The 13,626-nt window shown below is 52.7% G+C and overlaps 5 protein-coding genes across 5 annotated transcripts; 4 read left to right on the top strand and 1 right to left on the bottom strand.

Annotated features, from left to right (window-relative positions):
* Positions 1 to 1,160: 1,160 nt before the first annotated feature.
* On the top strand, positions 1,161 to 4,138 carry Z517_05531 (uncharacterized protein; the record flags this gene model as incomplete). The annotated part of the gene is made up of 2 exons (XM_013430858.1): positions 1,161 to 2,496; positions 2,547 to 4,138. 2 exons carry the CDS (start codon positions 1,161 to 1,163, stop codon positions 4,136 to 4,138), a joined length of 2,928 nt encoding a protein of 975 aa, XP_013286312.1.
* Positions 4,139 to 4,947: 809 nt separating this feature from the next.
* Z517_05530 (uncharacterized protein) lies at positions 4,948 to 5,642 on the top strand (the record flags this gene model as incomplete). Its single annotated transcript, XM_013430857.1, has 4 exons — positions 4,948 to 5,086; positions 5,139 to 5,190; positions 5,243 to 5,426; positions 5,502 to 5,642. The coding sequence occupies 4 exons, from the start codon at positions 4,948 to 4,950 to the stop codon at positions 5,640 to 5,642; spliced, it is 516 nt and encodes a 171-aa protein (XP_013286311.1).
* Positions 5,643 to 6,251: 609 nt separating this feature from the next.
* Positions 6,252 to 7,564, top strand: Z517_05529 (uncharacterized protein; the record flags this gene model as incomplete). Its single annotated transcript, XM_013430856.1, has 2 exons — positions 6,252 to 6,635; positions 6,893 to 7,564. 2 exons carry the CDS (start codon positions 6,252 to 6,254, stop codon positions 7,562 to 7,564), a joined length of 1,056 nt encoding a protein of 351 aa, XP_013286310.1.
* Positions 7,565 to 7,846: 282 nt separating this feature from the next.
* Z517_05528 (uncharacterized protein) lies at positions 7,847 to 9,740 on the bottom strand (the record flags this gene model as incomplete). Its single annotated transcript, XM_013430855.1, has 3 exons — positions 7,847 to 8,676; positions 8,739 to 9,378; positions 9,444 to 9,740. 3 exons carry the CDS (start codon positions 9,738 to 9,740, stop codon positions 7,847 to 7,849), a joined length of 1,767 nt encoding a protein of 588 aa, XP_013286309.1.
* Positions 9,741 to 10,897: 1,157 nt separating this feature from the next.
* On the top strand, positions 10,898 to 12,931 carry Z517_05527 (uncharacterized protein; the record flags this gene model as incomplete). The annotated part of the gene is made up of 4 exons (XM_013430854.1): positions 10,898 to 11,111; positions 11,166 to 11,545; positions 11,608 to 11,902; positions 11,967 to 12,931. The coding sequence occupies 4 exons, from the start codon at positions 10,898 to 10,900 to the stop codon at positions 12,929 to 12,931; spliced, it is 1,854 nt and encodes a 617-aa protein (XP_013286308.1).
* Between the last annotated feature and the right edge of the window lie 695 nt (positions 12,932 to 13,626).

Below are 13,626 nucleotides of genomic sequence, written 5' to 3'. Positions count from 1 at the left end.
ACTAACCACCTCGTATAGACTTAGTGGTCTCGTACATCGAGACGACTGTGGTAAGATGCTGCCAGAGTAGGAACTGTTCATTGGTTCATCCTGTCACCAAGCCCCTTTCAAGAACGTCCCCAGAAAGGCAGGTGGAGACTTCTGGTTGATTGCTTAGGTGTACAAAGCATCTGTCTGGATCAGAGTAGGTGGATGTGGTTCGATCAGGGCTTTGTAGAGCTTCACAGCCCATCGTACTTGCAATAAATCGGCCGAAACGGACGAAAGTGTACGAGGTATATTGATGGTCCTTTTGCAGATACGGAGGTTTGCCGGCACCAGGGGCGACAAAATGCATTTTGTAATCCCAATCTTTCTCAGGGCCTCGGTGAGAACATGTACATACTGACAAAGCCTGCTATGGGATTTGGAGGTTGTACAAAAAGTAGCGAGTACGTGAAGTTGGAGTAGTGAGTCAAGTGAGTGTAGCGTGAAGCAGTCGGTGATGGCGCCGGAAGAACTAGCAGTCCGACGGGTGTATTACGTGAGGCCTTGGCATGCATGGGGCCCACTTCAAAAACACGCATTATATATTGATGTCTCACCAATTTATTGCCAGAATTCATCACACAAAGCAACGTGGCGCAGCGGAAGCGCGCCGGGCTCATAACCCGGAGGACCTTGGATCGAAGTATGTTCCTCTCACCTCGAAATTGCGTGGCCTCATGTACTAACAGAAGATAGACCAAGCGTTGCTATGGTATGACTTCGTCTTTTTTTTGGTTCTGTTGATATTGTGGTGGATTTTGCAAATGGGAAGTGCGTGCGGGGGAGCGGTGCGGAGAAGCACAAGGCTGCCAAGAGATAGAATTTAGCTAATGAAGAACCATTATCTGCATACATGGTCAGCAAATATCAAAAACCTGATCAACAGGAATTTCAAGGCATTTTGGACTTACAATTTACGCCAACCTCTAATCAAATAAGCCGCTGAGCCACTTAATGAGAACATTTGACATTTCTCTGCTCTATTTGTCCCTTCAAACACAACTTCAAACTAGCCTCGCGCCCCGGATCTGAACTACAACTCACATCGGATGTGAATTGAAGCGACGCGTCGAATCCGACGATGTCTTTCTTAGACCTACAGCTTTGTCCCCAACCTGTAAACGTGCTTTTCAATGACTGAGACCCGGCGAAAGGCTCATCACGTCCACGAAACGAAGGTGCTGAGCTATGGACACCTTGGTACCGCCGCTTATGATGACCAGAACCACAAATGGACGTTCCTGCGCCAGTACCAGACCCAACATGGTGACGGTCTGGAGGCGTGGGAGAGCCAAACGAACTCTCCTCCTTTCTTGTTAGCAGATGAAAGAACCTGGAATGCTGAGCCAGACTATGTTCAAGCATGTGGGCCAGCATGGGACGCTAGACTTGGTCATGGACTACAGAATTCCTTCCTGAAGCGAGTCCCTGATGTAGCCGTGGCTGCTGTCGAATTACCCACACTGTTAAAGAGCATCGCCACAGAGCTCAGCTATCAGCCATCAGCAAGCATCCTCGCTTTTGGACATGCCCGACGTGCATCAGACCACAGCGTGCACAACAAAGCCCCATATATACCGATTGTCGCAATTCGATCCTGCTCAAGCAACGAAACTCTTCAGTTCTTCGTCATCGAGGCGGATCAAATTGGAATCCCAAGTATAGCTGATCTGTCGGACCTGGGCGCAGTGCCTTTCATCGCGCATGAAGCATCGGGATGCTGGACCGGCTCCACCGACAGAATACTCCAGGTGACCTCCTCCAGTTATTCCCAGGGGACGCAGTTTCTTGTTGTCAAGCCAAGCGGTACAACCGTCCTACGGCCAGTGCTGTCAAAGTCGAGAGCATCAGAAGAGCTTCTGGAACCATGTCCAGTCATCACTATCCCACAATCAAGGACGGGATCCCAACCTCATGCATTCGCCGCTTTCAATCCGCATGATCAGCGTCTGGTGGCGCTCGTAGACACCAGCGGGCAGTGGAGCATTTGGAAGCTCACAGGGAGGCGATTAGGGTCTGCCCGCAATTCATACCAGGCAACACTGAAAGCTTCAAACGCGCTCGGCAGTATTGAGCATCAATTTCGGTTCTCTGGCGCTTCGACATCTAAGGATACCTGGTATCGAGTTTGCTGGTTCACGAGCCGCGAAGGCATTATGGACAGACTCTTGGTTTACAATCGACGTTTTGCGGCAGCCTTTGACCGAACGGGATCATGCTTGGGTGGTGTCGATATGCGTCTGGGTTCTCAGGCGGACCAAACCTTGATCCTTGATGTCAAAAACAGCAGTCGTCGAAGCAGCCATGTATTTGTCCTGACCACGTCACGCTTATTGATATTCGACTCCTCACAGACCAATGAGGACGACAGGAGCTCCGGCGAAGCCCTCAAACTGGCGTGCTCCTGGAATCATTACCGAGATCGAGCAGATTGGAGTCTTCGTATGGCTATACTTGAGTCCTCGGAAGGTACGTTTCTCTACTGCCCTATCGACGCGATGCCTAACATGTAGCCTCAGAATCGTGGGTACTGCTTTATTCAAACACAAGCCATTTGGCTATCATATACCGCTTCGGACAAGCAGACGGGCAGTCAACAATAATGTCCAAGCAGGATCCTTCAACTTTTCAATTGCCACATCAGCTCAAAGGGCGCATGAAAGACGTCGATGATATTACGATGTGTCCAGTAGCCTTTTCAAGCCAAAGTCAGCCTGCTGGTGTTGTTGGAAGTGGCCTTATCAAGCTCGTCGCGTGCTTAGCTACTGGAGAGGTCATTGAAGCGTTGTACAAGCATGAACTTGATCAATTTAGCCTTTCAAGTCATCCAGCGAAGCCTTTCTTACATTTGTTCATACCGCGAAGGCTGAACCACCCAATCAGTTCTAAATATGTCATGGCGGATGATGATATAGACGATTTTGTTGTGCCAGATGGAAAAGAAACAGATGACTTCGGTGGAAAGCCCGACTCTGAACAAAATACTCCGGAAGATGTGCAATATATTTCTCCCAGTCCTCGACACTGGCAGCGTCTTTTACAATATGAAGCGCTAAAGAACAATGACAACGGGAATGTGTCTTTCGGATCGGCCCTGCAACAAGCCATCGAGCAATTCGAACGCCGGAATGAGGAGAACAAGTTAACGTTTATCCAGCTGATCTCAGACCTTGCCGATAGGTGTCGGATCACGGAATTGGAACATGATTCTCAGCTAGCAGAACAATGGCATGATACTCTCGAGCTTCAGGGCGATATCAATGTCCAACTAGCTGCGCATGTTGTGGGAGGAGTGCCTATTTCATCGCGCAGGCATCTACTTCTTGACCTTTACGAAGGTCTGGTCAGAGCATATCTCGGATCGCTGTCTGACCAGGTCACGGATCGAGGTCGGGTCAATCGCGAAAGGCTGATCCGCCAAATAGTAGGGGATTGCTTCCTTGGGTCATTCGTGCTGGCCCCCGCGACAACTCCTCTGTCTGTTTCTCCACGGCGATCCTGGTTACAGACGCAGGACAGTCAACCTCTGTCTCCTTCACAAGGTCTGAACTCGGATGATCCGGAGAGCTCCCATGCAGTGACACCAGAGGATCTTTCGGAGAGAGAGGCACCGGCTGTCAGTCGCCTACGCAAATATACATTATTTCGTCACGAGATGCCGCCTCCCTTGCTCGACTATCACGCGAATATCTCCAATATCCTTGCCCACCTTCCCGAGTCGATTGAGGAAAATCCCGCGGATTATTCCTACCAGCAAACGAGTCAGAAGATGAAGCTTGCACAGGAGGAGATTGCGGCAGAGTCACTGAATCCAAGGGAGAGAAAGAAGGCTCTCCGATCGGCGGCTCGTCTCCAGCGGAAACTAGAGAAAACTCAACTGATAAGTCAAGAAGTCGCGACGCGACGAAACCTGTTGCCCGGCATTAGCAGCGGACCAAAAGCCTCCCATGTTCCTCAACGAGAGGTCCAAAGCAGTCAGCCAGTCGCACCCAGTTCGAGTCAAACAATTGGCCCAGGGTTGAGTATGACGCAGCCAGAGAGAGGTGCTTATGGGACCAGACAAGCAGAGAAAAAGGGAAAGAAAGGGGCAAAGAGACGGGCAGGCTTTTAGATATGGCCAGAGCTGATGGTGTGTTGAGAGTTCTAGCACTGGCAAACCGGTTGGTTGCCACTCGCCTTCTTTGGAAACGATGCAAGCTGATGCCAAGAACTGCCGAAAAGGGCTGAGGGATTTTACCCCGGATTTTTGGATTCTCCGAGCAGCCTTTGTGAGCCTGTGACGCGGTGGGTGTGGAATCGCAGGGTGGGTCGCACCAGGTCTGTTAGGCATCCTTCACCTGGAAGTGCGGGGGATGGCGCAGCCTGGATAAGCGTCAGGGGGCCAAAGGGGGGCCAACCTCGGGCGCTAACTGGACGAGGGTGAGGTGCTTGTCGCGTGAGGGCCTAGGAAGCTGCGGGATGCTCTCACCACCCATCAACTCTGCGGCGTCAGAGCTTGGAAGCTTGCTCGGGCACTCGGGTCACTTGACTCGCAGTGGAACATTGGATGCCTGGTACCTCTGAGTCTGGTGTCTCGCATCCTGCCATCCTGCCAACCTGCATTCCTACCCCTCAATTGCTCTTGCTTGCCTGTCCTCCTCTCTCCTCTTGTCTCCCTCACTTCCCCCTTCTTCATCCCATCCCATCCCATCCCATCCTGCTATCCCACCTGTAGCCAACTCTTTCGTCCATCTCATTCAAACCATCCCCTCCATCGGGTATCTATCCTCCCACTTCACTCATTGGTTCTTGGTAAGTATCACTTGAACCTTACATTGGTAGCCTCCTCTCCCGCCTTACAACTGCTCTCGGCTCTAACTCCTACTCCTGCTCAGACTCACCCATCACCCACCACCCACCTTCTTACCAACCCCAGCCAACATGTCTGCCGATACATCAGATCTCACAAAGGTCGACTCTGCCATCGCTGTCGATGATGCCACGCACAAGGATGCCGTCAAGGAGACTAAGCGAAGAACAACATCTAGTGCTCCTGGTGTGATGAACATCAACGATCTTGGTAAGCTCACCAGGTTGAAAGCTTCGATCACATTTTGCTCACCATAGACCAGAGAAGGAGGGAGTCAAGATCGCCGTTGCTGCTGAGACGCAGAAGACCGGGTGGTAAGAGTGGCATTCCTCACTTCCCACGACCACTTGGAGCTGACTCGGTCAGGAAACTCAACACCTCACCTTCGACGGTCGAAGATCCCTCGATCCTGAAGAAGCTGCTCACTACTCCTCCCGTCAAAAAGATCGACCTACACTTCCCCTTGGGTCTCGAGGTCACTGCAAGGAACCTGAAAGGTGTCACAATAAAGGATGCACTCGATGCCATTCACAAGCAGTTCAAGAAGAAGGTAGACACGGCCCCTTCATTAACGATGGAACTCGGGCATTGATTGACGCGGTATACTGACGCTCTTGATTTGCAGGCTGATGATGAGATGGAAGAACCATACCTCAAAGGCTTCGAGTGGGACCCGGAGGAGTCATGGACGAGACTCAAGGTCCACACCCAGAAAGAAGGCCTACCAGTCGGCAAGAAATCCAAGAAGAAGGGTGGTGATGAGTAAACTGGTTGACCATCAATCAATACACATGACTAGGCTGCTCCTGGCTGAGCGGCGAGACCGACTTTCTGAATCACTACACAGACACTGATCCACTATGATCATATATGCTATTCCAAAAGAAAATCAGCTTGGTGTGCATGGCAAGGTGCTTTGCGGGCTCTGTTTCTCACTCATTCTGGCAACGTTTGCTCAACCCTGTGGTGGTGGATACCCAGATGGCTCAATCTCCTAGCTTAGACCGGCAATGACATTACCTTGAACTGAGATTTGTGCTTTTATTGGTCAGCCTTGACCCTCTGATGAAGCTGCGTAGGCTACTGGAGCAGGAGCAAAAAGCAGTTTTCTGCCGGAGTTGGCCGTTCAACCTGATATTGTTTGCCTGTCGTGGAACGCCTTGCGCCGCCGCGCAGAGTTGTGTTCCCATTCGCTCCTGAGCCTGTATTGAGCCTGTATCGATTATGGAACAAATTGTGAGATCCTTGAGGGAATTGACCTGGTAATCATCGTCATTCTTTTAGGATTCTTTCTATTTATCAATTGCTATCACTCTTGAAGCCTCAGATTCGCAGTGTGCTGTATTGGATTCGAACTCACTGATTTCCAGCAAACATGGGGTCAATCACCAGCGAACTGGATGTTGCTAACATCCCCATCGTCGACCTCTCGCCATTCACATCTTCGTCACCATCGATAGACACATCGCCATCCGCCCGGCTGAAGGCCGGACAAGACCTGGTGCGTGCGTTCCGCGAGGTCGGCTTCGTGTACGTCAAGAACCACGGCGTGCCACAGCCCGAGCTGGACGCGGCCTTCGCCCTCTCCAAGCGCTTCTTCGACCTGGCCCCGGAGGACAAGATGAAGGCGCCGCACCCGCCGGGCTGGAGCGTGCATAGGGGGTACTCGTGGCCGGGGCTGGAGAAGGTGTCGAGCGCCTTGGCCAAGGAGGACGACGAGGATGCGGTGAGGAGGCTGAGGGAGGTGCAGGATTTCAAGGTACGTGAAATTACTCGTCATTTTATGGCATTGTCCCTAGTTTTGGGTTTGTTGGTTCTTGCTATATATAAGGGCGGGTGGGTAAGGGACAATAATACACAAGGTATAAGATACCAAGGTAACGAGATCATCGAGGGAATATGATTGCTATTTTCGAGCAACCCCCATTCCCATTTCCCATTCCCTCCACATGAGGTCGATTTCCTTCCCTTTTGAACAGATGTCTTTTGTTAGTCTCTGTCTCATAAAGACAATAGGAAAGCTACGAAGTCGGCTCCGAGACCAACCCGGACCAACCCAACGTGTGGCCACCGCCAGAAGTTCTCCCAGAATGGCGACCGTTCATGAGCGCCTTCTACTGGACGTGCTTCGGGGCGGCCAAGCAGATGCTGCGGGCGCTGGCGCTGGGCATCGGGCTCGCCGACGAGGACCACCTGCTGCGCTTCCACGACGGCCACCACAACCAGCTGCGCCTGCTGCACTACCCGCCCGTGGCCGCCGCGGCCGTCGAGAGCGGCAAGCTGGCCCGCATGCCCGCCCACACGGACTGGAGCAGCATGACGATGCTGTTCCAAGACGACTGCGGCGGGCTGCAGGTCGAGCACCCGCCGGGGACGGGGAGATTCGTCGACGTCCCGCCCCTCAAAGACACCTGCGTCGTCAACGTCGGCGACCTGCTCACGCGCTGGAGCAACGACCTGCTCACCTCGACGGCGCACCGCGTCCAGCTCCCACCCCTCCAGGACAGGTTTGTGGATGGTGCTGACAATACCCGCGTCACCCGCGCGCGCTACTCGATCCCCTACTTCCTCACCCCGGACCCGGACACCGTCATCGAGTGTCTCTGCGTCGACGAGGATAATCCCCCAAAGTACGAACCGATCACGCAGCGCGAGTATGCTGCCATGAGGGCGAGGATGCAGTATTGATTTCTCCTCACAGTGGGGAGGTGAGCGCTGTGTTTGTTTGCTGCTCTATATCTAAAAAGAGGATCGATCTATCACGGCTCTTTATCGGATCATGACTCAGAACTCAGAGCTCATGGTTGATCATAAGCCGACGGGACATCAGATAGATCAAATAGACCAACAAAATTGTCTACGCATTCTCTTAGGATCAAGAAACCCTGTTTTCTGGTCTTTTCCTGGTCAAGACACGAATAAGAAATACATTGCGTCCGCGTCTACTTGTACTTGAACCTGTACTTGTAATCAAGTAGTCTGCACCCTGGACATAATACTCCCCACCATCCGGTCCCCGTGCTCGCGGTACACCCTTTCAATCTCGGCTTGGTAGACCCGCGCGGCCTCCTTGCGACGCACACTGGCCTTGTCGGTCCGCGGGAGGGGCTTCCCCCTCGTCACGAAGATGACGTGCGTATTGGCGAGCTTGGCAATCACCGGCGCCTCGACGTTGACTTTGTCTATCAAGAGGTCGACCTCGTTGCGTAGCTGCGACTCTCCTCCACGCTCCATATCCCGCAACCCCTCGTCGGTGAGCTCGATCAGCGCGATGGCTTGGTGGTGTCCGTCGCCCCAGAGGAGAACCTCCCGGATCCGGTCGTGGCCGTGTCGAATCTTGACCTCGATTCCCGCCGGGTGGAATTTGATCCCGTGCGCGAAGAGTATCAGGTCGTCGACGCGGCCGGCAAATTTCCACGTGTTGGGTCGACGAGGGTGCGGCGCGAAGACGTCCCCCGTCGCGTACTCGTGCAGGTCGGGGAAGGTCTGAAAGACAGTCTGGCGCGACGCGGCTGTAGGGTCGTCGGAGCGCACTATGACTGGTTCGTACAAAGTCGGCGTGGTCGCAGTTAGGAGGGACTTCTGGTCGTCGTCCGTTGGAGGCTGTGTCTCGCGGTCGGCAGTCACGGGCCGCCATTCTATGCCCATGTGGCATGCGTCGATCGAGAGATATTCCATGTCCTCCGTGCCAACTTGATAAAGAGGCCACCATCCGCTCTCTGTGGCGCCAAAGAATTGAGTGAGGGTGGTGTTTTTGAGGCGGTTCGTAAGGATGCTTGCCGCTCGAGGCGACAGTACACCTGAATCAACGATTTAGCTGCGAAGTTCAAGTACAAGTTGGATCTTAACTGCTCGGTCTTACCGCCACCATACGTGATATGGGACAATGAGCCTAACCTCACCAGATCTGACTCCGAGGAGGCGTACTTCTCCAGCAGCGCCGGTGCACAGAAGATACAGTCCCCCTTTCCGTACTCGACGGCGTCCAGCAGATCCGTTGCGTTCATGCTCCGGTCCGCAGGCCCAAAGACGTAGGTGGTCTTGCCAAAGACAGTAAAACACATCAGGATGACGGCGCTGATGACATGAAAGGGCGCAAATGGCACAATCAGTCGCCCGGCTGTGACATTGAGAGGATTGACCCTGCGGAACCCCGGACCACCGCACTGACACTCCTCAGGGAGCTGAGTTATCTGGTCGTTGGCAGCCATCTGGGCATGCGTGATGCGTATTGGCTTTGGGAGGCCAGTGGTACCTGAGCTGTGCAAGATCAAAAAGGTATCTCGGGCAGCTTGGTCGAAGGTTTTGGACATGGGATACTTGTCTGCGGGAGATGGGTCTAGTAAGTCATCCAACTCCGGGCACAACGCGTGGTGCATCAAGCGAGCAGCCAGTATGTCCGACACGTCCACCCCTTCTGTAGACAAGAATAGATGGCAGTCGCATAGCTGGAGTAGATTCAAGTGGGCAGCAAGGCTATTGATGTGGGATGAAAACAGCATCTGAGCGCAGAAGCATCGGTGAGCTATGTTCTGGCGCTGGACATGGCTAATCACCCCCATCTTACCTGGTAGCCAGTTTTTGCAGCGGCCATGGCCAAAACGTGATATCTCATGTCGGATTTGCCCATGTAGGCCAGGGTTGGGGAATTGGTTGAGCGGCCAAAGGTAGTCTCAATGAACCATGCAGCGCGGTTGATGGCATTGGCAAAAGTGCGAAAGGAAACATCACGAAAACCATGGGATAAATTGGACGATAAGGGGACTGAAGCCCAAGTTCTGGCAGGGTCATTTTCAGCAACGTCGTCTATGGCGACGGGGAAGAGACGACGGCCAGGAGAGGTAGTGGTCAAGTATGAAGACATTTTGAGGCGTGAGAAGACATGCTATAGGATTGAGAGGGAACTGTTGATGCGGCATATGCATGGGGTTGTTTATTTTATTCAGGACTGGCTGGTGGCCGGGGGCGGGCATAAGGCGGACAAGCGGCGTACCGAGCAACCCGAGTTGCTGGGATGGTGGCCTGTAAGTGCAGATGCAAGTGATTGCTACTACGCTGCATGTCTAGGGTGATGTATTTGGGAGGAAGGAGGAGTGGACAATAGGTATGAGTCTCCAATACGATAGAACTGGTATGTAGACAAGGCTGACAAGGGCAACATAACTCAACCCAGACGAACATTTGCTTCTGTATCGAAGTAGAAGTAGAAGTAGAAGTGAAATGACGAGAGTTGGAGGTGCTTGGCTACCGAGTTGATTGGTTCTGGTTGGTGCTGGTACCTGGTGGTGCCTTGGCTGATGATGACGTCAACACTTGTTACTCAAAGGCGGGGCAATAATTACTAGCCTGACAGACTGATTACATCCGCGTATCAAGTACCATCACCAGCCACGTATCTAGCTACAGGTACCTATTGCTACTACCTAGGTAACTGGGTACGTAATAGCCAATACCTTCTCATACCAGCAACCCAGGTTAGGTACAAGGAAGGCGCTGACCACCATGACCGAGTATTCGGTACATGGTCCTTTGTACCTGCTTGTCGCTCCCCAGTTACCGAGTACACTTGGCAAACATCATCCACTGGCTGGTGCTGGTGCCACCAGCGCCGCCCATTCAACCTCCACCTTTCCTGCGGCTTATACCAACTCGTACAATCATCCCATCCACATCACCCAAGTGGACCCAATACGCTCTCGCTCTATTGCTCTCTCTAGCAACGGACCTCCGTCTGGTGCCCATTGGTGCCGTAGCTCCCCCAGATTTAGCCACAGCCTGACAGCTTAACAGCGACTCTATGCCTCAAATACACAGCTGCATAAGCATTGTCCAACGCAGGTAGGAAAAAGCCTTGGGAGTTCAAATGAACCTGTCATTGTCGTCGTCATCACCATCACCATCATAAACCCGTTCCAGTCCACTGCCATTTCATTTCCTCGTTCTCTTCACTTTACAACGTGCTGAGCACCTTGTACTGGAAAGCTAGTCATACTTGACTGTTTGCCCCTCGTCTGCGTCGCAATGTTGTCTTCACTCCTATTGGCGAGTCTCTTGACTCTAGCTACTCCGTCCCTCGCCCTGGACAAACGACAAGCTTCCCTGTCGACGTTCATTGCACAAGAGCAAGCCATCGCTGTCCAAGGTGTTCTCGCCAACATCGGTGGCCTCAATTCCACTCTGGTCCCAGATGCCAGCCCTGGTGTTGTCGTGGCGTCTCCCTCAACAGTCAATCCAAGTGGGTCTTGCTACTTCTCTATGCATTGTCAAGCAGACTGACACATGAGGGCAGACTACTTTTACACCTGGACTCGTGACTCGGCCTTGACCTACAGAATGCTCATTGAGGAACTGATCTTCGGAAATTTGACCCTAAGAAAGACCATCGAGGATTACACCGCCGCCCAAGCCATTGTGCAAACCGTCACGAACCCCTCTGGCTCATTATGGCCAGCAGGCGACGGCCTTGGTGAGCCCAAGTTCTATGCCAATCTGACCAGATTTGACGGCACTTGGGGGAGGCCACAACGTGACGGTCCCGCACTGAGGGCCATTACATTCATGGAACTGGCCCCTGTTCTCTTCAATTTGAACGAGACAGCTTTATACAAGCAGATCTATTGGCCACTGGTCCTCAACGACCTCAGATACGTGGGGCAGTACTGGAACCGGGTAAGTCGTTTCTGTATTTTGTGAGCCAATTGTTCTCTCCATCTAACCTTTCACTCCCTCAGACCGGCTTTGATCTCTGGGAAGAAGTCCACGGCTCCTCTTTCTTCACCCTTGCGAACCAGCACCGCGCTCTTGTCCAGGGAGCTCTCCTGGCCAATCAGCTAAACACAACCTGTCAACCCTGTGCACAGGCTCCTCAAATCCTCTGCTTTCTGCAGAACAACTTCTGGAACGCCACAGGAGGATATCTTACGGCCAATGTGAACGTCAATAACGCGGCCCGCAGTGGTATCAACGCGGATCCGATTCTGGCAAGCATTTCGGTTTTTGATGCAAATGCTACCTGCAACGCCAGTGGTGAGCAATTCCTGCCCTCGGAGCTTTGATTTCTTTTGATTTCTTCTAATAAACCTCGCTCTAGACTTTCAACCTTGCAACTCGAAAATGCTTGCTACCCACAAAGCCCTGGTTGACAGCTTCCGCGGTCTCTACCCGATCAACAACAACTCGCAACCTCCCAACGCTGTCCTCATCGGCAGATACCCCGAGGACACGTACTTTGGCGGAAACCCTTGGCCGCTCTGCACACTTGGCGCCGCAGAATTGCTCTACGATGCTGCCCATCAGATCAGAAACGCGGGACAACTCATAGTCGACAACTTCAGTCTTCCGTTCTTCACAGATATCTCTCCCACAATCAGCCTCGGAAAATACACGGGAGACGTGGTGAACGAGATCCTGACTAACATGACAACCTACGCCGACGGCTTTGTCGCTGCTGTCCAACAATTCCTCCCATCCAACGGTAGCATTTCGGAACAATTCGATCGTACCACTGGCGAATCCACCTCAGCATTCAAGTTAACCTGGTCATTCGCATCATTCATCACTATGTCCCGTCGCCGGGCGGGCCAATTCCCCTTGAGCTGGGGTGCCTCGCTTCCGTTGGCAAACACAGACCTCACAAGCAAGCAGTGTCGCGGAACGAGCTTTAACGCCACGGGAAACTATACCCCTGCCCTTGCAGCTGGGGCTCCGAACATCACCAAGGACTGCGAATCCGAGGTGATCTTCAGCGTCAACGCCACAACTTCATTTGGCAACAACATCTTTGTCCTGGGCAACGTCACGAAGCTAGGCGGCGCGTTGAACAATGCCGGCAATATCATCCTGCCCCTAAATCCGGGCAACTACACCCCCACAAACCCGCAGTGGTACGTCGACTTGTGGTTGAAGGCCGACCAGACCGTGGCGTACCAGTACGTCCTACAGGACGGCTCGCAATGGATATTTGAAGAGCACCCTGTGCGGACGCTTCGTGTTGGCGCATGTGGAAGCGGACGCGTTACTCGGACGAACGATGCCGCTACATTCTCGTCTTCCTAGCGCGAAGAAGGACAATGGCGTGATATAGTGGACCAGAAGGGAGACGTAGCTGGCAATCGAAGAAAAGAGCTGTAATGGCAGGGAGGACGAGGGTTGACACCACCCACAAGAAGGCATAATGGCTGTTGTGTTGGCAGGAATGTGGGACGGACGTCCATGACTGGTCGATTGATTGACTGAACGAATTTCCTTCGAACCAGAAAAGTATTTGTACCGTCTATCCTTACAAGGTGGTACATCGTTTTCAGCGTCAGTACTTGTATTCACCCACCCACTGTACCCTTTCTGGCGCGTAGAAGGGTATATACACCTAGCATTAGCGACGGCGTACCGTGCCACAGGATAGCATAGCATAGTGTAGTGTAGCGTACAATGCCACCTACACACCTCGCACACAAAGATAACGTGGACACGTACAGAGCAGAGCAATATCGCGCACGGAGTCTGCCTTGGTATGGCATGGTATTACGGAATAGTATGGTTCTCGATACTGTAATTTTTTTCTTTCTCATTTCTGTCAATACCACCCTCACTACAGGGGGTTCTCTGGGTCTCTGGGGGTGTTTTCCGGCCCCGATCCCTAATATCCCACCTCATCTAATAATCGAGTTGGTTTTCCTCTCCTTCCGGCCCAAGGCATTGTCGATGGTGTAGGACGCGCACATGATCTGCGCGCATTCATCTCCGTATGACTG

The sequence above is a fragment of the Fonsecaea pedrosoi genome (genome assembly GCF_000835455.1).
Source record: "Fonsecaea pedrosoi CBS 271.37 unplaced genomic scaffold supercont1.3, whole genome shotgun sequence".
Taxonomy (NCBI): domain Eukaryota; kingdom Fungi; phylum Ascomycota; class Eurotiomycetes; order Chaetothyriales; family Herpotrichiellaceae; genus Fonsecaea; species Fonsecaea pedrosoi.
Note: the sequence above shows the minus strand (reverse complement) of the source record. Positions and strands in the feature narration are given on the sequence as shown.